Genomic DNA, 22,632 nt, shown 5'->3' on the forward strand with positions numbered 1-22,632 from the left:
CTAATTTTCTTGTGACACTGAAGTAAGGAATAAATTGAAGAACAAGAAATAAAGTTTATCCTTGGGGAAAAAATGATTGGGTTTAATGATCCTGTTGCTGTTTCGATGGCTATCTCTCCCTGCTGCTTATTTACCTCCCATCCTGTCACTAGCCAGGAGGTCTGGGCTAGGAAGAGGCTGCTGGAGCTTTTTAACAGCTCCACCCCTTGCATTGTTTACATCAAATAAGTGTTGGGGGGGGGGGGCGCTAACCCTAGGAGGACTCAGATGCAATAAATTCAGCGTGGGAGCCGAGCCAGCGGAAACTGCTTGCTAGGTGAGTTATAATTTCACACATAATCCCGGAGAGATGTTACAGGTTGGGCTGGGCCTCCCTGGCTCCCTGAGGGGTGCTGCAGAAGATATCCCTTTGGATCAGCTGGGAAAGAGGAGCAGGTCCTACTCGGCCCTGATGAGCTCAGGTGGAGGTGATATGGAAGACACACAAGGTAAGGCCACTCCTGAGAGAGAGCAGCGTCCTTGTAGACCAGGGGTAGGCAACTTATGGCACGGGTGCCGAAGGTGGCACGTGAGCTGATTTTCAGTGGCACTCACACTGCCCGGGTCCTGGCCACCAGTCCAGAGGGCTCTGCATTTTAATTTAATTTTAAATGAAGCTTCTTAAACATTCTGACACTTTATTTACTTTACATGCAACCATAGTTTAGTTATATATTATACACTTATAGAAAGAGACCTTCTAAAAAGGTTAAAATGTATTACTGGCACGCGAAACCTTAAATTAGAGTGAATACATGAAGACTTGGCACAGCACTTCTGAAAGGTTGCCGACCGACCCCTGTTCTAGACAGACAAATGCAGCAGCTGGTAGAGAACTGGTACAAAAAGGATGCATTTGATCTCTTTTAACCATGTGAGTGCTGCATTATGTGTGAGGTCTGTTGGGCCCGGCTAACCCCACTCTAGTGCTCTGCCATGTTTCGCAGCAAGGCTGGCTTTGTAGAGACATGCTGGTGCTTTGAAGGATGTGCTTCCCGGCTAAGAGACTAAAATCAAGCAGAGATCTTTTATAACAGGTATGGGTGAACTAGTCTGACCCAAATGAGAACCAAGGGAGTGGATGGCTGAAGGGGTTGCTAACGGGAGATGGGGCTTTGCACCTCTAGGTCCCTGGCTTGGGTCTATACTGACAGAGATAGAAATCTATCATCTGACAGCTGCTCAGTGACGTGTGTGAAATGAGTTGGTGGGCCTCCGTCTAATCAAAATCAACACAACAGCCTATCACAATCTGCTCTCACTGTCCCCAGGGATGCCAAGGGTTGAGCAGACCATGGAGACTGAACTTTCCCTTGCCCCAGGTCTGGGATGGGGCATATTGCCAGAAATGACGGGGTGCAATAGTATGGGGAAGCTCTCACTACAGCTGCCCATGCTGTACCCACTACAGCCTGGTTAGTGGTCTCAAAATTTCCATTTCCTCTTGTCACTGCACGTCAGGGTTTCTGGCCAGTGACTAGGGCTGAAATATTCATCTATTTTCCTGCCCATCTGAGAGCTGGGAAGTACTGGTGATCTAGAAGGGTCTGGTCTCATGAAAGTCCCTCTGGAGCTTCCTGGCATTAGTTTGTCCCTGAATGTAGATATATTGGAGCAAAATAAAACTTATGAGCTGAATATATCCTGCTCCTAAAATTACTGCCTGCCTTCGGTTATACTCTCTCTGTTGTAAGGACACTAAATTCAGATTATATCATAGATTGGGTCCCATCTTCACTGGGAGCCATTACTCCATGTATGCTGGTTACATACTGACTTGTACTACTGTAGATGTCCTGAAAGGTAAACATTTGGACATCTATCATCCACTCAAACAACCAGTGCTTGCTTTTGAGTAGGAATCAGGATTATAGCAAAATTTGCTATACACTGCAATATCAGAGCAAAGCAGTCATGCATATAATGCCTACAGAAAAACCCACCCCCAGAATGCACTGGGAGACTTGATACTTGGGGACAGTTGTTCCCCCTGCATGTGTGTGTTTGTACCAAGTGTCACCATTTTTGTGCATTATGAAATGCAAACGCTGCCGTTGGGCTGGTATATTATTCACAAGCTACACATGTAAGATTAATAAGGAAATTGCTGACTACTCACGAGGGCAGCAAGCCAGCTAATTCTTCAGGTGGATTGGCCAGGGCAGAGTTTCCTCTGGAGCGACTTTTTTAAAATCAGACTTTTCTATTTTTGTCTCTGCTTCAGAATAGGTGTTTCTCCTACACACTGAACCTATGAACCCGCTGTCTTTCTTTTACACACACACTTCATTCAGTCCGAGTGGCTGTTTACATGGGAGATTGATCAGTACAGCAGCAATACCTACAGTGGGTACAATTTGGACTGGAATGGGAGGCTGTAGCCTTGCACACTAGCTATACACATACACAGTCTGAAAGCAGCGCATCCAGAACACACTTGGTGAATGGAGTATATTCCATCCCAAAGACTCTTCCCTGCCAAGGCTGGGCCCAGCCAGTGTAAGTAGAGAATTAATTTGTTCTGCTAATCATCTATATCCTTGCAATTAATAAATGTCTAGCGAAACTCATCCACCTGGAGCCCATTAACATCCCATCGTAAAGAGGTCGTAGCTGAGCTCTCTTGACAGCTGTAGGGGAAATACTTCACAAGGTTCTTCTCGAAGGTGCTCGAGTTTGGCCAGTCTCAGACTTAAGATAAACAGATAGACACTGTATAAACTTGCTGAAATAACGAACACACGGGGATCTCCTCAGATGGGCGATCCAGAGAGAGTTCCCTGCCTACAGTGTCTTTTCACCTCTTTTGGTTCATACAAAGACTCCAGTGCAAAGCCAGACCCATGTGGATTTGAGACCTGTAGCAGGGAGGGAGGAAACAAGGGGCTTTCTTTCTAACATGAGGCGTTTTCCCCCAGATCTTGGTGATCTGTTCAAATTGAGGCTCAGGCTGGCTCCAGTGTGGAAAAAAAAAAAAAAGACTCATGAACAGAGACACCAGGTTTACAAAATTCTGCCTGCTGTGGGTAAGCAGTTAACAATGAACCAAACAACGACACACCTGAATAGGGGCAGAGAAGGGCTCCTTTTCCAGCAGCCCCTGCCCCCGCATATTCTCTGCTAAAGTGCCTGGAAGCAGGGGGCAGATTGGCAGGAGTTTCCAGCCTCAGAGTAGGACACAGTGACTTCTAGGTGTCAATAATTCAGAGATTCGTAGTAGGATGTCAGGGTGCCTACAAGGTAGGAGGACACTTTTCATGGACTTCTGCAGGATTTAGGTGGAGGGGGAGCAGGTGATAGAGTTTGTCCCCCTAGCAGGTTTTTGGTGGGTTTCACTCAGCTCCATTGATGCTGGCAGAGGGGTCACATGGCACCAGGCTCACTGATAATGCTCAGTCAACAATAAAGAATAACAAGCTGAATGAAAACTCTAGAGCATGTGATTGAGCTGCCATTGTTAGGGAATCAGTGAGGCCCAGTAATCTCCCTCCTGGTTGCTAAAAAGGTCCCTGGTAAGAGGCACCTGCTGCCTGTTATATTTGATTGTAGTCCAATGCTCGTACTGCTCTAGAGCAGGCTCTTTCCAGAGATCTGATGGGTGCACAGGCACCAAAGCATGCACCTTTGGTGGTGAATCCTGCCCCCAGCTCAGAGCCTGATTACACAGACCCAAGCTTGGAAGAGAAGCCAAGTACTATGGGGTGGGACAGAATCCTCTCCCAAAACATGAGCGACACCACAGCAACTTCAGCAGCTGCCACAACAGTCTCAGGATTGCAGTGGCTCCGGTTGCCAATGCCCTGATGCCACTGCACTCGGGGGAAACAGATGGTGGATAGGTAAGGTCCTCTCTGTCACCCATCTCCCCAGCAAAGCTGTATGCTGACTCCCAGAATCCTGCTCTCCACTGTTGCTCTGTAGAACTGAGCAAGTCCTGCTAAGAAAGCAGGAAGGAGAGTGTGGGGTGAGAGACAGATTGCAGAAGGACAAGGATTAACATTTCTTCCACACTTACTCAAGCATTATTCAAGAACAGACTCTCTTTGGGGACCACCAGCCAGGCCCCTAACTCTGAAGGGGTCACCTGCTTGGTTTGAGCAAGCTGTGCAGCCTATTGTTTGCACTCCTTTGCTATTGCCTGGCTTTACGTCAGCAGCATTGCAATTTGGATCCAGAAGCCATGTGGCCTTAATTCAATCCATCTCTGGTAACATAAGCAAGAGATGGACTGGTCCAGTCTGCTTGAGGAGCTCAAAGCATCCTGAACTGTCTGGCAGTTCATTTTTGCCCAACAAGGCACAATTCTTTAGAATTCCCCACCAGATAAAAATACAGCCATTCACCAGACACATGAAGAGGAGAGTGGGGAGAGGAAGCTGTAAGTGTCTCTGAGTGGTACAGAATCTGCAACAGGCATGAGGTATATCCACTGTGGTCTGAACTTGTAGCATATTGTCCTGGTCTATGGCCCAGCTAGTTCATCCCATATACACACCAAGTTTGATTTACCCCGAGTGACAAATTGTTAATTGTCTCAAAGTCAGTCTGAGACTTAAAATATTAACTATTTTTAAAATTACATTTTTAATGTACCTGCCATGCTGCTAAAGGTGCCAGATACATCTAGGTAGAACACACCTGGCATGCTGCTAAAAAGGCATCAGGTACCCCCAGCACCAGGTACAGGTTCTTTCTGTATCATGTTTATTCAGGAAGAGGCCATTATTTCAGTGGTATATCAGTCAATTATGTTGGTTCAGGAGGTTCAGTAAAAGAGCACCTGTGAAAAGATGAAGATGATGAGAACTGCTCTAGTTCTCCAAACCCAATATAAGAACTTCCTGTTTTGGGCAGAGACATGTTCTTGCTATTTAAATACAAATAGGTTGACTCAAGCCTTAGCCGCAGCTGTCAGACAGAATTAAGCACGCTGGCAGATGGTGGTGAAACGTGTTGAATAAAGTGTCTGTTCTGTGGAAGAGCTCTGTGTAAGCATGAAAGCTTCTCTCTTTCACCAACAGAAGTTGGTCCAATAACAGATATTACCTCATCTGCCTTGTCTTTGTTCTATAGGGCCAGCTGATTCTCCTCAAGTCCCAGTGCTGATCATCTCTGAGGCTGAGAGTTGGGACATCGATGCATCCTCTTGCGTGGGCTGTGGACAGTTTGTGGATTGGGATAAGATGCCCGAGTTGGATCAGCAACCAAGCGCTCAGAGTCAGAGTCTCACCCAGACCAGCAAAGAGCTGAAAAAGCTGGCAAGAGAAGGCCATTGGGCTACCAACCATGCACTCAGAGCTCGGACTTACCAGCAGATCATCCAGCACATCCCATGCCGGCTTGTGACCCCCGATGCTCTGGTTTACAGGGATGTCGCAAGCAGGCTGTTTGGAAAGCAGAGTGTGAGCTCCCACCCCTTGCCTGAATTCCTTGGAGGGTGCAGGATGCCCACTTATTGCCTGACTATGCAAGGTGTAACTGCTGTGAAGAAAATACTCATCTGCCTTGGCAACCTCTTCCCCGACATCACCTACAGCCCAGTCCTCCCCGCTGTCGTGGCTCTGCTGCTGCATTACAGTGAAGATGAAGCTCAGTGCTTTGAGAATGTCTCCCGCCTCATTGCTTGTAATGACTCCCATACCAGCTACATAGACCAGTCCTTCCTGGCCCACCAGGCCTCCTGTATGACTTTTGGGGATCTGGCCAACAAGCACTGCCCAGCAGCCCACAGATTAATAGCCAGCACCTCTGAGAATGTCTTTGAGGTCTATTCTGAATGGTTGGGGTGGATCTTTGGTGACCTTCCATTTGATTACACTATCCGTGTACTTGATGTGTACCTGCTGGAGGGACAGAAAGTCCTCTACCGGATCGCTCTGGCCTTGCTGAGGCAATACAGGCTCTCGGTGACCTCTGGAGAACTGGAAGTGGCCAATGTCAAGGGAGATGTGAAGGCTTTTGTGCAGAACATTAGGGAGCACATGACAGTTGACAAGCTCCTGGAGAGAGCCTTTGGTATTCGGCTGTTCTCCCGCAAGGAAATCTGGCTTCTTCAGATGGCCAACAGGAAAGCACTGGTGGAGAAAGGTGTAACTGTGGTGCAGCGCAGGTAAGACTGATTCATTCACCAGCGTAGCCACGTGATTTTCCCCACTGCTACTACAAACTCCACTTGGGGAGAGATGGCCTTACAAATGCTTGAGAGAGAATGGGAATGAACAGAAATTATATAAATCAGGCCAAATTAATCCCTCTCTCCAATGCAATCTGTGCAGCTGCCTCAGAGACAAATTGTCCCTGGAGTAACTAACTGAGGGACAAGTGGCACTAAGAAAACAGCAGTACTCGCTGGTTCCCTTCTTTTTTTGATGAAAGGAAAGAAATTAAATAAAGGAGAAATTGCTGAATTGGGACCCCGCTACACACACACACATTGGCTGGCCTTGTCAACTAGAATACCTGATGAGCAGAAACTACATTTTTAACAGTGATGCTGGTGTTTGGGGACTTGCAGAGCCTGCCATGATGGAGGGTTGGAGCATGGAGTCAGAAAGAAGTGCCATCTGCACTGGGAAAGGAACTAAGCTTGCCTGGGACAGCTGCAAGGGGCAGCCCAGTGGGTGTGGTTGGCATGGAAGCAGACAGGAACAGGCAGTTGTGAGGCAAGTCACACACCTTGTGATGTTACACAGCTATGGAGAGACTGAGAATGGTTCTTAGGGAAGCAAACACAGAGCACCACAATGAATCCGAAACTCCCAAAGTAACTAAGCACCACAAAATCAACGTCCCTATTAAACAGAATCATCATGCCTGTCAAGAAGCAGTTATGGCTATTAAGTAAAATGGCATTTAAATAAGTTCCCTGGGAGCATGGGTGTAGTTTGACACCTATTTTGGGGGGAGCAGCTTCAGTCAGGCCAACAGGGCCACATGTGGTGATCAGCTGCCCACCTGCCCAAGGCTTGCAGTGGGGGAGGGGGCAATGCCCACTCTGTTCCACCCCCCTCAAACTATGCGCATCCCTGGGAGATGTCCCCAGTGAAGTACATTTCCTATGAAAGGGTCTCCTATTTAACCAGAGTGCACTGTAGTAATATCAGCGAAGGGCTAAGGACATTGGTGCCTAGTACTGCACTATGACAAACACACAAAGCTCTGCCAGGGCTTCTCAGCCTGACCTGCAGCACTCTGCTATTCCAGCTGTTGACCCACACAGACCAGTTGATGCCTCTTATAACCAACCAGCCAGTGCCATCGAAGGGTGACCAGACAGCAAGTGTGAAAAATCGGGACGGGAATGAGGGGTAATAGGCACCTATATAAAGCAAAGCCCCAAATATCAGGACTGTCCATATAAAATTGGGACTTCTGGTGACCCTACCCATCCCTTCTGCCTGGCTTGGAACCCCACAGAGGTCTGCCAATGCTGTCCTCAGCCCCGCGCCCCCCTCCCCAATCATCTGCTGCTACACTGATGAACATTTTGGTTGATTACTGTTAATCATTAAGATTGCAGCAGCGTTCAAGGGCTCCAGTCAGGATCAGGACCCCATTGTGGTAGGTGCTGGACAAACATAGATGGTGAGATGGCCTAGGCCCCTTTGCAGGACCTAGCACAACGAGGCTCAAGATTGGGGCTTCCAGCAGCTATTGCAATATTAATTTATTAATAACAGGAAATTTCCAATCTAAATGACACAAGAAAAGCTGAAGGACTGGGGACTAGGTTATAACTTAATAAGTGCCTGTGTCTGCCATTTTTTAGACATACCACGGTCTTGAACTACTGAAAGTGAAGGTAGCTCTGCACCTCTGAAATCTTTCCTCCCTCCCACAGGCAGCTGTTCCACCTGGCAGTAGACATGCTGAATTTCAGCTCTGCCATTGTAACTGCTCAGGAGATGCGCATCATGTGGTCCTGGATTCCTGAGCGATTCTCCTTATTCCCACCTGTCCTGTTATTCTCCACCTCAGAAAACGGATACAGCCTGCAAAGGTACAGGGACAACTGCAAAATTTGAGATAATGGACCAGATCCTCAGGTGATGTAAATAGGCATAGCCCCATCAATGTCAATGGCACTACACTGATTTACACCAGTGGAGGAATATGTTTAGCCAAGGAAAGGAAATAATATCTGAGCAGGTTCCTAAGACAGATGGTCTGTTGGATGAACTTCCCTGAGGCCTATGGCATAGATGGCTTGACACAGGTTTCTGTAGAGTCACTCCTTTCTAAATCTTAAACCCACATATTCCGTTCGATGGCTGTTTTACCTGATGTGCAGTGAGTTTGGTGGGTCTCAGTCCAATTCATTGGGGAGAGGAGTCCACAGCACAAAACCACCATAACTGTCATCCTTGCTGGGGAGAGGCCAAGGACTGAATGGGTCATGAAGACTGAACTCAGTTCTCTCTCTCTAGGTCAAGGTTGAGGCATGTTAATAGGGGATGTGTCTGGAGCTGTGAGTCCATGTATAAGGAATAAAAGCTCCCTTTGCCCTTGGAGTTTGTTAAGTATGAACCTTGGGAACAAGCCTGTCCTGCTTCTCCTCCCCTGAGCAAGCATGTACTGGGCACGGCAATCCCCAGTCTGTGTTCTGCCCCCTCCATTCTTCCAGTGGAGGAAGTAAAATCTCATACTCCAAACTGCTGTTTGCTTCATGTGGCTGTGGCTTCTGCTGAGCCCTCCTCAGCTGGCAGTGTTAGAGAACCAGACACACAGTGACCACAGTGACGAGCAGGGTGTAAATGCCTGGACAGACAGACAGGCAGTCAGACATTGCTCCTGCTCTCTGATCCAACTTAAGGAAGCAGCACAGAGCAAATGGCAATTGGTGAACTTCACCGTCACCTCTCCAGTTTGAAAATTAGCAAATATTTGAGCATTACATGGGCTTCCCAGCCCCAATCCAACAGGTAGTGGAGAATTGTAATGGGCTTGTTCAATGAGGATTTCTAACCCCTCCTTTCACTCCTGTGACAGCCAGTGCCCAGCAGGGGCGGCTCTAGACATTTTGCTGCCCCAGGCACACCGGCATGCCATGGAGGGCACTGTGCCGGTCGGCGGGAGGGCAGCAGGCGGCTCCGGTGGACCTCCCGCAGGCGTGCTGGGGCCTGGAGCCCGCCCCTGGCAGTGCCCAGGCATTGATCATCCCCTCTTGGCTCCTGCTTACATTTCTCTGCCAGGCTCAGAACTTGCTTTCCCTTCCCTTGGCCTGCAGCTGCAGTGTGTTCTAAGAACAAGAGAGGGCGCCTGCAGCACAGGATGCGAAGGCAGCAGCCTTCAGTGCATGGCAGGGAGCAGCACTGGAATGTCAGGTCGCAGACAGGGCACAGCTCCTGTCCCCACAATGCTTCATAATAAAAGGCAGTTCCTATGTGTTCCTAGTTCCCAGAGGTGCCTTCTCTGGGGCAGAAGAGATTATAAAACACTGGGCAGCCAAGCCTAGACTGAGATTGCCAAAGGAACCACCCAGTAGCAGTAGCTGCACTACAAGTGCTAGATAGGAACGGGAATTAAACTGATCCTGTCATCACTAAGTGCTTGCAAACAAAGTTGACTTCATTTAACCTAGTCTTTGTTTCTTTCTCATGATTTTATATCCTCCTACATCTTCCAGTCCCTCTTCCTCCAAAGATCTTCAGTTACTTCCCCCCTTCCAAAAATAATCCTTTTCCTTAGAATAATCTTAGACTAGATGACCCTTATGGTCCCTTCTAACCCTATGATCCCCACTCCGCTCCACTCTGGGGCTTGTGTAGACACAAGAGTTGCCCCAGGAGAGCGACACTGACTTAGCTAAACCAACCATGAGTGTGTAAGGTCACATTGTATTAGGGCCTGCACCAGTGCACCCCACATTGCATTTGAAGCCATGGGTGAGATTTTCAAAAGCATTCAGTGCTGACCTAACTCTCCTGACGTCAGTATTCCCACTGACTTGGAGTCAGGACAGTGTGGAATGCTTTTGAAACACTCACCCCATGCATCTACACAGCGTCAATTGCAGCATACTGCAGTATGGGTAGGCATCTCAGGATACCTTTCACTGCTTCCCAAATCACAGCATTCAGAGCCAGTTTTGCAGCAGATTGTGGGGCTCCCTGACTGAGGACCCCATCAAACCCAAGTCCTGAGTGCTGGGCTCCGGCACCACATTTGGGATTCCCACCCGGGCTGCTCACAAGCGCTGGGCTTCTGGACTTGGGTTTTGGTTTTTGTTGTTTTTTATGGGGTGGGAAGGTGGTGGGAGGCATTGGATAAAAGGGCATTTAAAGACTTCTTTGGATAAAAGAAACCAAAGAATAATTACATGAGATGGGCAAACACTCATGTTGAAGCATTTGCTTCAGCTAAAACTGAGATGCCACTTTCATTAGCAACCCTTGTCTCATCTTAGACAATCAGGCCACACTTGCTTCTCAACACAGGACAGCTAAAGTAGAATATATTGTATATTTAGCAACCTTGACAAGGTTCCTCTAGTATCTTAAGGCACATACTGCTCCTTTGTACTCCTCTTTCCTTTCCCCTAATTGTTTGCTACAAAAAGACCATGCTTCTTCTTAACTGCATGTAGCGAGGGGTGACTGTGAAATTATTTATTTATGCAGGTTCCACAGTTTAGACAAAAAGCAGACTGTGGCCATCTGGCATTGGAGAGTTTGGCCACTGATCTCAGCAGGATCCGGCCTTTTTTTCTGATTTTGGTTACCATGGGATAAACTGGGTCAAATGGGATTACACCAGAGCAGAATGGCTCTAAAATCAGAGTCAGGCCCTGATTTTATATCCCTCCCTTTCCAGCAGGTGCTATTTTTATGCTTTCCACCAAAACCCTGCTTAAATGGAATGAACATGTTCTATGGCACGCTCACTGCTCCTTTAGTGTTTAGATCAGTCGGCCAAATCAAAAGGGAGGGGAGGTTCTCTGTGTCAGCATACAGACACGGAGCTGATACTGTGCTCCTAAATGAGCCCTAAATGATGGCAATGGGTTGGTTCTGACTCCTACTCTGGTGCCTGTTCCCAGGCTGCAAATAACACGCAAGGGGCTGGGGAAGACTTCAGTGGATGCAGGAGCAGTGCAGGGCCAACCAGGTCCAGCTCTAGGTTTTTTGCCACCCCAAACAAAAAAATGTTTGGCTGCCCCCCAGCCCTGGGCTCTCCCTGCACCAGTGCTGACTCTGCCCACTTCCTCCTTGCCTTCTGCCAGTCCGGTGTTGGCAGAGTTGGGGTAAGAAGGCGGGCTCCCAGGCCACGGCTCAGTCCAGGGTCCCTCCAGCCAGGGATCCCACCTCCAGGACCAGCCGGGACCCGGGAGAGCAGAGCCAGGGGACTGCCCCAGCAGGGGCCTGAGGATCCAGGGCAGGGTAGCCCCAGAGGGAGTGGAGCCCCAGAGAGCGGGACTTGAGCCTTGCATGGCAGCGCCCCACCCTCTATGGCCCCATTGCTCTTGCTGCTTCTAGCCGCCCTGTTGCAGTCCCTGAGCTGCTCGGGCCTCTTCGCTCAACCCCGGCTATGGTGCTGGGGAGCAGCCACCCTGCAGCACCTGCAGGCAGCTCCATGTGCCCCACGGGGTGGCCCTCAGCCCAAGTGTTCCCCATTCAGAGCCTGCCCGGTCCAGCCACAAGGTGCAGGCGCTGCTCCCCTGTGGCGCGAACCACAGTGGCCCCAGGAGACCCCCTGTGCTTGACGCGCTATTGCTGCCAGGGCTGGCTCTAGGCTTTTGCTGCTCGAAGCAAAAAAAAAAAAGGGATGGCCAGAATGCAGCCCCAAGCACATGCTTGGTTTGCTGGTGCCTAGAACCTGCCCTACGGCCAACATAATTGGTCCTCTGCCACCTACCCTCGCTAATCCCAGCACAGAGGGCATGCTGGGGGCATAGAAGGAAAGTATATGTAGTGTCAGGACCCCAGATATGGGGGCGCAGGTCAAGGCCAGAGCCAGGGTTGGAGGGGACTTGATAATATGGTCCAAGGTCAGTACAGAGGATCAAGGCCAGAAGCAGCAATCTGTACCAGTGTCATGCCCTAGGATCAGGTCAGAGCTGAGGTTCACAAGCTGCATCAGGTCAAGGCCAAGCGAGTCAGATGAAGTAGCATTAGTGGAATCGAGGCAGGGCGAGACATCAAGAATGAAGCAGGGGAGCAGGAGTGAGGCCAGGTATCGGGGTAGGGGCAGGAAACAGGCAAGGTATCTGGACTGCATAACAGAATCTGTTTTCAGCAGCAAGCCCTGGATCCACCACAGACAACGTCCAGGTATTTTCCCTAGGCCTTAAATAGTACACTTGGGCCAATCAGGGAATGCGTTCAACTTCATCAGTGAAGACCTGCTTGGACAGGACATCCAGTGGTGCTTCAATCCGTAGGGCTCACAGGCTGCCATTCCCCACTTTGCCAGAGCTGTTGGGTGGCAGCATGGACATGGCAGGAACCAGCAGGCCTGAGGTTCCAGACAGATCTGTGGATCCTCTCATGTAGTGCTTCATGCTATGGAGATCCTGTGCTGTAGTGCAGCCGCTCTGACTTATACTGGGGGCTGTGCTGGAATCCCGACAGTCCCAAGGTGGCCTAAAACCTCCAGACCTGAGCCTCCATTGAGTTTCTCAGAAAATACAGTTCAGAATCCGGCCCAACGGGTGCTCAAGGGGCACAAGCACTACAGAATCTCAGGCTCATAAGATTTAAGAAAAACATCCAGGTTAAAACAAAGCTTGCACCGCAACCACACCATCCAGTTCAGTCTTTTCATTCTAAGCCTGGGAATCGAAGTTAGGATGCTTGGTGAGATTTTATGTCTGGATTTAGCTGAACAATTACCTGCTTTGCTGAGCAAAACTTATGGCTTTAGCATATCCATAATATGGCTACTTCCTCAGTTACTACACCAACACACAAGTTGCTGGAGCTAAATGATGAACTGCTTCTGCCGCTCCTCCTTTATGAGTTTGCACAGGCAGGCTGTTTAACATAACAATAGAGCAGCTATTGTTCTCCTCAATCTTGTACAGGTTGCTGTAGCTTGCTGTATTTTAAATATGTTCTCTGAACCCCTAACCAAAGAGATCCTGGGCCAAGTGCTTCCCTACAAGCTAAATCACGTGGGTTCTGTCGAGGATGAGTAAAGCCCTTGGGTTGTAAATGCTAGTAGTGTAAAGCAAGGGTGCCTGATCCCCCACAATATACCACCACCACCTTCAGGATAACAGTGGAAAACCCTGTAAAAGCCAGACAGGGAATTACACAAACTGCAACCCACAGAGAGGAAGTGATGGGAAAAATGCAAGGAAGGCCCATCTAAGAATGGGGGCGTGGCCTTGGAGAAAGTGGGAGGGACAAATTGTCTGGAATCACGCTGTACAGAAGGAGCGAGAACACATCAATTCAAAGTCTGTATCCATCAATGCAGCCCTGGTCATCAGTAACTCTTACGGATCTAAAGTGCCACCATGTGTGCTGGGCCCAGCAATTCCAGGACCAGAGGTCCTTGCTACCTCATCTTGCAGTGCATGAAAATGGCTCCTGATCTACAGGCTTGCATAAGTATTCTGCAGCCCCCTCCTTCCTTGCTGCTCTCTCCCTTCCTCCTCTGGCTGCTCTACTTCTCTCTGTCTCTCTCTCCCAGCAAAGAGGCTCTCTTATTCTCCTCTCCTGAACTGAAACCTTACTCGGCCAGTTACATGCTGTGGTGAGGGCTTCCAAAGCCAGGACTCTGTTCCTGGCTCTGATGCTATCTATTTGTGACCTTAACCAGTCTGTGGCCATTTCCCCAGCTGAGAAATGGGAGTGACAGTGAATGGGTGTAAAATGCTTTGAGGTGAAAGGTGCAATTCTACATACAGACCGAGCTCCCTCTTGCTGACCAGCCCCTGCAGAGGGAGGAGCCTTCACCTCCAGGCAGCTGTGCGGGATAAAATGCTCTCCTATTTTCCTACAGCATAAGCAGGACAGGCAGCCAGGGAACAAGGGAGGAGGAGAGGGCATCAGACATGGCTCGGAAGGGAAATCCAGTTACTGGGGACGGGAAACCAAATGGCAGGAAACTGCAGGCTGACAGCCACCATAATCGATGCCGCTCTGGGAAAGTGAGCAAACTGCTGGGACCCAGAGCACTTTGGGGAGAGGCTGGACACACCACATCCAATTTGCTGCCACATTCAAGGGGCCAGACAGTAGAATGACAAGGGACTGTTTAACTCCCCTGCAGGGTCTGTAGCCCCATCTCTGTGAGTCCCTGTAAATGTGACAGAGATGGCGGCTCTCTAGGGAGCCCTGCCCAACAAATGCAGAATGGCAGAGGGCCACTGATACCTAACACCCCTGTGGCAAGGAGCTAACAAGGGACTCTGTCTCTAGAAGAAGGTGAACTTCCCCAGCTCCATGATCCTGACGATCTGCCCTAACGGGAAATTCCCTCTGACCCCTAACCCCAGGGATCAGTTTAATCCTGTGTCAATGATCAGGAATCTCTGCAGTTAGACATCTGGGGACAGATGATTTCCTGTATCACCTCAGATCCATCTCATCCCACCCACTGCCTCCAGCAATGGCCAATAGCTGATACCTGAGAAGAAGGTGAAAAACCCTATGACACACCTGGCCGATAGTGCAGGAACAGGAAATCCCCCCTGAATCCTTCTTGGGACCAGCTGATGTCCTACAGCAGGAGATGTAATCATCAGAATTATATCATCATGCAGAGATACAGATGGCATTACTGGCACAGGAATGAGGCATCTTCTCTTTATGGTGTGGCACTACAGCAGAATGAAGTGACTCAGGAGATGCCACAGCCTTTGCTAACCATCTCCATTCTCCTGTAGCTCTCTCACTCGCTCACCCTCTACTCCACCGTGGTGGACCTGGTGACACCAGTTACACAGCTACGGTAACTGTGTTAACCAGTACCTCTGAGCTCTCTGGCTCAGATCCTTGAAAGTATTTAGATGCCTAACTCCCACTGAAATCAAGGGGAATTCAGTGCCTAAATATTTCTGCGGATCTGGCCCTTTGTGTCTCACCTTCCCAACCTTAGCCTCAGTGACACAGGTGGGACTGTCTGCCCCTAGTCATGCCATCTCTCTAGTTTCACACCCCTTCTGAGCAGCTGCTGTCTGGAAATTGCTGCATTTTGACTGCTCTTTTTCAAAGACACAAGGTGAATCTCAACCAGCTCCCATCACAACAGGGTCTTTGTTCTTCCCTTTAAACTTGGAACCACAGGGAATTTCACAGATTCAAATCTGGAGGCCAGAAGAGACCCTTCCATCTCTCATGTGGGTCTTTATTTTATTATATTCAGGAGCCAAGATTCTTTGCAATTATTTAAAAAGGCACAAATGGATCATGGATAAAATAGCCAAAACAAGGAAACTGATGAGAGCAGCATGAGAAAAGTCAAGAGACAGATTGGTAGGAAATGTGGTAAAATGGAGATAAAAAATAAGTAATCAAAGGGAAGGGACACAGCAGGCCGTGGGGATTAGATTGGCTTGTCTGAGGCCTGCAATGTGCAGGACTACTAATGGAGTCGTTCAGCCTGTCCCTGATTCTCTGCACAGGACATTGCCTCAACCTCTGCCTTGCTTGTCTGTTCCATTAACCAGTTAATGAATATTAACCTGTTTGAGCAATTGCATGTACCGCTACAGCAGTGATTCTGCAAATTGCCCACCAAAGGGAAAGCACGTTGTGATGAGGTGTACAAACCCCAAGCTGGCCTGGAAAGGGTTAACAAGAAGCCCTGTCCCACTACAGTGGCAAGGGAGACGCTAAAAGAGGGGGCTGTCTGGGTGGGAGAGCAGACCTTCAGCTCTCTCTCTGTGAATGTGATTCCCAGCTCCCACAGATGTATCCACACCTAAGAATAGCAGGGTGTCCACAGCAGTATGGGTGGCAGCTTGGGCAAGCTGCCCACGTACCTACCTAGGGCATCACTTCCCAGCTCAAATGCAGATGCACCCTGTGAGAGAAGTGGAGCTGAGAGCCAGAATTGACTAGAGACTGCTGCCTCCTAGAGGGCAGGTAGGCCTGATGCAATGCTGTTGTCTGGGGTTCACTACCAATGACTAGTCTATTGTTGCTGGGTAAGACAGCTGCAGGTGGGGCCCTGCCTGAAGGAAGCGACAGCCAGGTAAAATCCTTTTGTCTTTTGCACCTGATCTGGGACCCAGCCGTGTTTTTTACAAGGCCAGGAGTGACCCTGTCACAATCATGTTCTAATACCTGAAGGAGTCAGGCAAAGAAGCACTTAGGAGGAAATGTTAGGCCACAACCATGTGCTGGGTGCATTAATATATTTATATCCCGCTTTGCAAAGGCCAGTGACGAGCAATGTGCCAACCTGCCAGGCTCACTACCCAATAAACCTAGGGTAAGCTGCCAAAGCACGTCTCTCTCTCTCATCAGTTTCAAACTCAAACCGATGCACTTTTTTTGTTGTCATCTGCAGGTTTTACTCATGCTGCGAAGGTTACGAACCAACAATACTGCTCATAAAAACGACTCAAGGGGAAGTAAGTATTTCCCAAATACTGAAGAGTGCTGTGAGTGTGTCCCAGCTTCTGACTGGTCTGGGGAGAAATGCATAGGAGGGCAGACATATGTTGCACCAGCTTTGGTAAACAGAGGCTAGGAATGGGTGACAGGGGATGGATCACTTGATGATTACCTGTTATGTTCATTCCCTCTGGGGCACTTGGGATGGCCACTGTCGGAAGACAGGATGCTGGGCTAGGTAGGCCTTTGGTCTGACCCAGTATGGCTGTTCTTGGGTTCACACTTATTTGAGAATCAGGATAGTTATACTGGAATAACTGGGCTGTCCCACTGCCTTCTGTGGGTTTGCACCGACAGTACTGATTGGAACTTTGTAACCTACCCCACTGAAGGTACAAGGAAGAAGAGATTCCATCCCCCTCTCCTATAGCTGGGCTGGCCCTGCAGGGCTAATACGATTTAAAATTTATATTAGTCACTAAAACTAAAGTAGTGGCCCTGGATCCACATATGGGGCAGATCAGGTGAGTGAGAAGGGACCATTTTTACTCAAGCTTTGTCTACATTGGCACTTCTGTCGCTTATGGGTGTGAACCCCCCAATCCGAATGACAAAAATTTTAGTAACGAAAAGCGCTGGTGTGGACAGCACTTTGTTGGCGGGAGCCGCACTCCCATCAACGAAGTTACTGCCCCCCGTTGGGGGTGGTTTTATTTTCTCGCCAGGAGAGAGTTTTCACAGCGATAAAGAGCAGCCACACGGCGCACCTTACAACAACATGGCTGCAGCAGTACAGCCATGCCATTGTAAGGCGTGCAGTGTAGACATAGCCTTAGGTTCCTTTCTGTGTAGAACTGCACTTTTGGGGAAAATGCTGCCCTCAGAGCCACACAGGGGACTTCAGCTCTGATCTGCTGCTCTTGAAATTCCCACATGGGGCCCACATCAAAGTACTCAAAGGAATGTGTGTGTAAATCTACTTTTGCCACCCCCACCCTCACCCCTGCTCGCGAGCCTGTCATTTTCAGGATTCACTTTTCGTAATGCTTTTCCTGCTGGACTGAGTCATGAACTCCAAACTGTTCTTCTTATTCTCTCCTTCAAGGTGTGTGGTGCGTTCCTCTCTTCTGACTGGAATGAAAGAAAAAGGAGTGGGGGAGCGTCCAGCTTCTTTGGAACAGGGGAATGCTTTGTTTTCAGCGTAAGTCTGACTCTGTTTCCTGCTGTATCTTGTTTCTGGTTTGTATATTTTAAAAGTTGCTTGAGGTTTTTTGTTACCCATTGTAGAATTCAAATAGCACAGCAGGCAGGTACTAGACACAATTCGCTAGTGCTCCTCAGGCCTGATAGAAGAGAATGCAGGCGATCACAGGAATCCCTATGTCAGGTCAGATCCATCCAGCTCAGTATCTTCTCCATTCCAGTGTCCCTCTAGTCCATTCTTCTCAGTGCAATAAACCCTGCAGTGTAAGGTGCAGTGTAGCCTGTTGGAGCTGAAGCAGGCTCCTGCCAAACCAGGAGACCCTCAGTGGTACTGTGTCATAGTTACAGTGTTAGCAGCACCTCTGACCCCTCTCTGGTCACTCTGCATCCCCACAGGTGTCAGCCCTTGTGCCTTTACCTCTCCTGGGGCTGACTTCTCAGACCAGCCCTGGGCTATCAGCCTTTCCAAGCAGGTCTGCCTGGGTTCAGTGCCTGCAGTTCTTCCCTTTGGGAGCTGTGCTTAGCGGGGTATATAGTTACCAGACAGCCTGCTTACACCAGAGCAGCCTTCTTAAAACACAAGTTGGTTTAATCTTAACAGTAGGGATAAAACGTAATGAGAGAAAGGGACCATCAAAGTATAAAAGATCTGCAGGCATGTCTATCTTCCCGGAGCCCAGCCCCATGTGATGGGAGCCGAGGACGGTCTAGCTTCTTCACAGTGGCGGTGCTAGGCAACTGCAAACCATGCAACCACAGAGGGCCCCAAGGCAGCAGCAGACCCTGAAGCTCAGACTGGCCCATGCGGGCTTTCCATTTGGCCTGCCAGGTGTCCACTACTCTTTCATGCTCCCGCTGGGGGCTCTGCTGTAAGGATGGCCCCACTACACAGCTATAGCTCCACCCAAGGCTCAGGTGGCTCCAGCACCTGTGCTTCTGCAGGGTTCCCACAGTGATCTGCCTCTGAGCCCCCACCCTGGAGGACACCCTGTAGCTGGGAGTGAAAGGAGCCACCTGGAATCCAGGGAGTGCAAGAGCCAGAGCTGCCAGAAGCCCAGAGCCAGCCAGACCCAGGTGGCAGGACTGTCTTTACAGTGGCGCCCCCAGTAGGGAACAGGAAGGAACAGCTGATGCCCAGTGAGCCATGCAGAAGGCGCTTGCTGGCGGCTCTGGCCCTTTTCCCTCCCCTGGCCCGCTGGCCGGGCAGAGGGGATCAGGGAGGAGACTCAGATGTGGGTCTGTGCAGGAATGCTGCAGCCCGGGACCAGGGAGTGGAGCCAGCTGCTGGGAGCCCAGGGCAGAGCCGCAGCTGAATAACTGGACTGCCAGGACAGCAAAGCCCCCAGCTGGGAACAGGAGCTGAACACAGGCAAGGGAAGGTGGGGACAGGACCAGCTCTGGAGAGAGTCACCCACTGCTTCCCTGGGTCTCTCTTGGCACCCCAATTGCTCCCAGTCCCAGAACAGAGCTTTGCCGGGGGACCCCAGAGAACAAACACCACCACTGCTTTTTCAACTCTCCACTGGGGGTCTGTGTGTGCAAGAACAGCTTTTCACCAGCAACTGCCTCCCCTTCCTAGAGAGAGTCTTTTAATCCATCCAGAAGTCCTTTATCTCAATTTCCCAGACTCGGACTCCTGTCCCCTTGACAAACTGGTCTGATGAGCTCAGCAGGGGATGGGAGAAAGACCACCAGTGGGAATGGCTTTTGCATCACCCCTTAAGTGTTGGCAAATGGGTGGTTATCTGAAGTCACAGTACACTTTCCTGCCTATGTGCAGTCAGCCTCCTTTTAAATTAATCTCATATTCAAACAGTAAGACCCCATAGAACAATCAGACAAAACCATGTAGCATTCATGAACTGTTAGTTGCTCCACTTCCCCCCAGAGCTGGAGTTCTTCCAGCCCAACCAGGAGATCCCCCCAGTGGTACCACAACTACCCTACAATGTAGTGACATTATTGGTGGAGTTTAGCACTAGTAAGCCCTAATGACCAGCCACCGCTGATGGACCTACCTCTAATATCCACATGAGCAGCCAACTAAACCACCCCACAGGACATCATCCATAGCAGAAGGATTTGGAAGGCTGTGCTGCCCATGTGTTGCCTTTGTTTTAAAGGTATGCCCTGAAATGGAGAGATACGAGTGGGTGTTCATCAAGAAACCAGAGCTGACCAAAGCAGTGCCACGCTCCTCACACCAGTGCCTTCCTTCTTCCGCCTCTCCTGTCCTTAGCACATCTCCTCCCGGTGGCCACATAGCCAGTTCAAACCATCTGACTGTGCCCGTGTTGCAGAGGGCGAAAGGTCGCCTCTCCCCATACCTGGCAATCAGACACTTCCTCCTGCCTTCGAAAACAGCCTCCATGTTCATGTCTGGGACTCGGGAAGGAATCATTATTGGTAACTATGCTACCATTACATACCCATGCACACTCCCAAGAGAGACCACTGCCTCAAAGCACTGTGAGCCTGACTGTAATTTACACACAGCCCTCAGAAGGGACAGAACAGAGCTGCACCACTTTGCTCCTGAGAGCACAGCGGGAAGGTACATGCTTAGGATGCTGCAGCCTGATCTCCTCTCCATGGCTGGCTAGCACTACTGGCTGATGTGGCATGGGACAGAGTAGATCCCTCCTTCTTTGCATGATTCCACCCTCATGACTGTTACTATGGAGCAGTGGCTGCACTTGGGGAAGCACAGAGATTGCAGTGGTGTCTGGTACTTGCGTGTGAATGTACGGTCTGGAACACCCCACACAAGTGCCAGCTGCAGTTTAACCCTTTGTATTTTGTATGTAATGCGGCAGGAAGATGTGAATGTAAAAATTCCATCAGTGACTTTGTAACGATTCCTGACAGCCATTAGCTACATCATACACTTAAAGCATTGGGGATTAAATCCAGGACTCTTGTGCCTTATGCAACTCCACGTGACTTCAGCAAACTTACACTAAGGATGCATGAGGCTTGTTGTCATGTATCTATCATGAAGAATCTCCATGAGCTGCTAGCAGCAGTAAGACATTTATGCTATGAAGGCCAGCCACCAGGGGGCACTGGTACACAGACACACTAGCCTGTACCTTATGGCATGTTGGGCACCAAAGGTAATGCTGCATGCGGCATTCCCTCCAATATAAGAAGCATTCATGTTTCATTGCCCTTGCAATCAGATGCAGGAATGAAACCAAGGCCAAGTTTGGTGTCTGTGAATTCAAGATTATGTTTTGCCGAGTTTCCACCCAGTTTAATAATTTAGACTGGGCGACTCAGGCAATCTCTAGTACTGCCTGTACTGTCAGCTTCCCCATGAGGTAATTCTTACAGAAGCTACTGTATGAGAGAGAGAACACTTCCAGTTTAGCATAAAAGGCAGTGGACCATATAAAAGGTGACCAGATAGCAAGTGTGAAAAATCAGGACACTTTTTTGCAGGGAAGGAGGGATTATTGCCTATATAAGACAAAGCCCCTAAAATTGGGATGTCTGGTCACCCTAACCACATCAGACCAAGGTCTCTCCCATCTCCAGCTGTACAGAATGGTCCAGGAGAAATAAAGCTGCAGCAGCTGAGACTTAGATGGTAGAGGTGACTTGGCGGGGGGGAGGCCATGCAGAGTCACATGTGTCTCCCAGATTTCTGCCTTCCATTTAGCACAGAGGTTTTCAAATGGGGGAGGGGGGGGTGTCCTCTGTTTGAAAACCATTGCCTGCCTCCTGCCAGGAGCCGGCGGATCAGAAGCTGTTGGGAGCCGCCGGGGCCACTTGGGCCCCTGGCTTGCCACGCTGTAGGAGCTGGGGCATGCTGGCTGGCTGCCCAGTACTCTCTGCCCTGCTCCCTGAGCCAGGCCACTTCTGCACAGCCGGGCTCCCCTGGGACAGCTCACAGCTGTACCCTGATGTGCTTTTGCCTTTCCCCTGAAGGATCCCAGCACCAGCCAGCCCCCTGGAGCGGGTCCCTGCTCGCAGAGCCCAGCTGCCATGAGATCCTCCCCGAGGCCCTTGCTTGCCACTGCCCTGGTGCTCCCGGTTCTGCTGCTGCACCTCAGCCCGGAAGCGATGCACGGGGTGGTCACATGCCCCCTCCAGAACATTTAAATTGTGCTCCACCACCAGCAAAAGTTATGCATCATCACTGATAAGTGGTATGGTTAGGATTCTTATCAGACAGGCCAATCTCTCCAGTCACCCATTAACCTGGTGACAGTAGGTCCCCAATACTCTCTGACCTTGTTTTGCAGGTGGTGGTGGAGGCCAAGCTCTGTACATTGATGCTGACCTCTACTATGGGAGAACGGAGCACTGCGAGACATTTGACAACCCTCCTCTCTGTCAAGGGAACTTCCAGGTGCAGCTCTTGGAAGCCTGGGGCTTTCAAAATGCCTAATCACCGTGAAATTGCCATTCCTTGCACCATATTAAGGAATGAGAGATTCCTCTCCACTACACAGGATACCATGGCTGGTGATGAGCCAGTTGCCATCAGATGACACACAGATGCATGACTCTAATGGAGGAAGTCCATGCATGGGTTTCTCTTGCAGCTCTGAACCTCACTGCTGTTAGCCATTCTCCATACCTTCCCTCTCTGTCATACTGTACTGTGATGGCCATGGATGAGGAAAACAAAGTGCCACAGGGCAGCGTTATATTATGGGCACTGCCATACTATAAATGTTTAATAATCATTAATAATAAAGGTTCAGAACCTTCACACAAAAATCAAATCAAACCAAACACCAAACCTTCTGAGGTTTGAAAAAGCTGAGTTAATTTTTGGGGAGGGAGCTGTCATAAACAGATAGCTAAGGGTTAATGTTTCTTTTACCTATAAAGGGTTAACAACGGGAACCAAACACCTGACCAGAGGACC

General features: G+C 49.6%; 1 protein-coding gene across 1 annotated transcript; it reads left to right on the forward strand.

The window, feature by feature from the left end:
- The first annotated feature begins 349 nt into the window (after positions 1 to 349).
- Positions 350 to 22,511, forward strand: LOC116822897 (TBC1 domain family member 24-like). Its single transcript, XM_032777074.2, has 7 exons — positions 350 to 488; positions 5,113 to 6,148; positions 7,880 to 8,038; positions 16,501 to 16,564; positions 17,653 to 17,748; positions 19,874 to 20,156; positions 22,001 to 22,511. The coding sequence occupies exons 1-7, from the start codon at positions 350 to 352 to the stop codon at positions 22,144 to 22,146; spliced, it is 1,923 nt and encodes a 640-aa protein (XP_032632965.1). The 3' UTR covers positions 22,147 to 22,511.
- Positions 22,512 to 22,632: the final 121 nt, after the last annotated feature.

The sequence above is a fragment of the Chelonoidis abingdonii genome, chromosome 13, assembly GCF_003597395.2.
Source record: "Chelonoidis abingdonii isolate Lonesome George chromosome 13, CheloAbing_2.0, whole genome shotgun sequence".
Lineage (NCBI taxonomy): Eukaryota > Metazoa > Chordata > Testudines > Testudinidae > Chelonoidis > Chelonoidis abingdonii.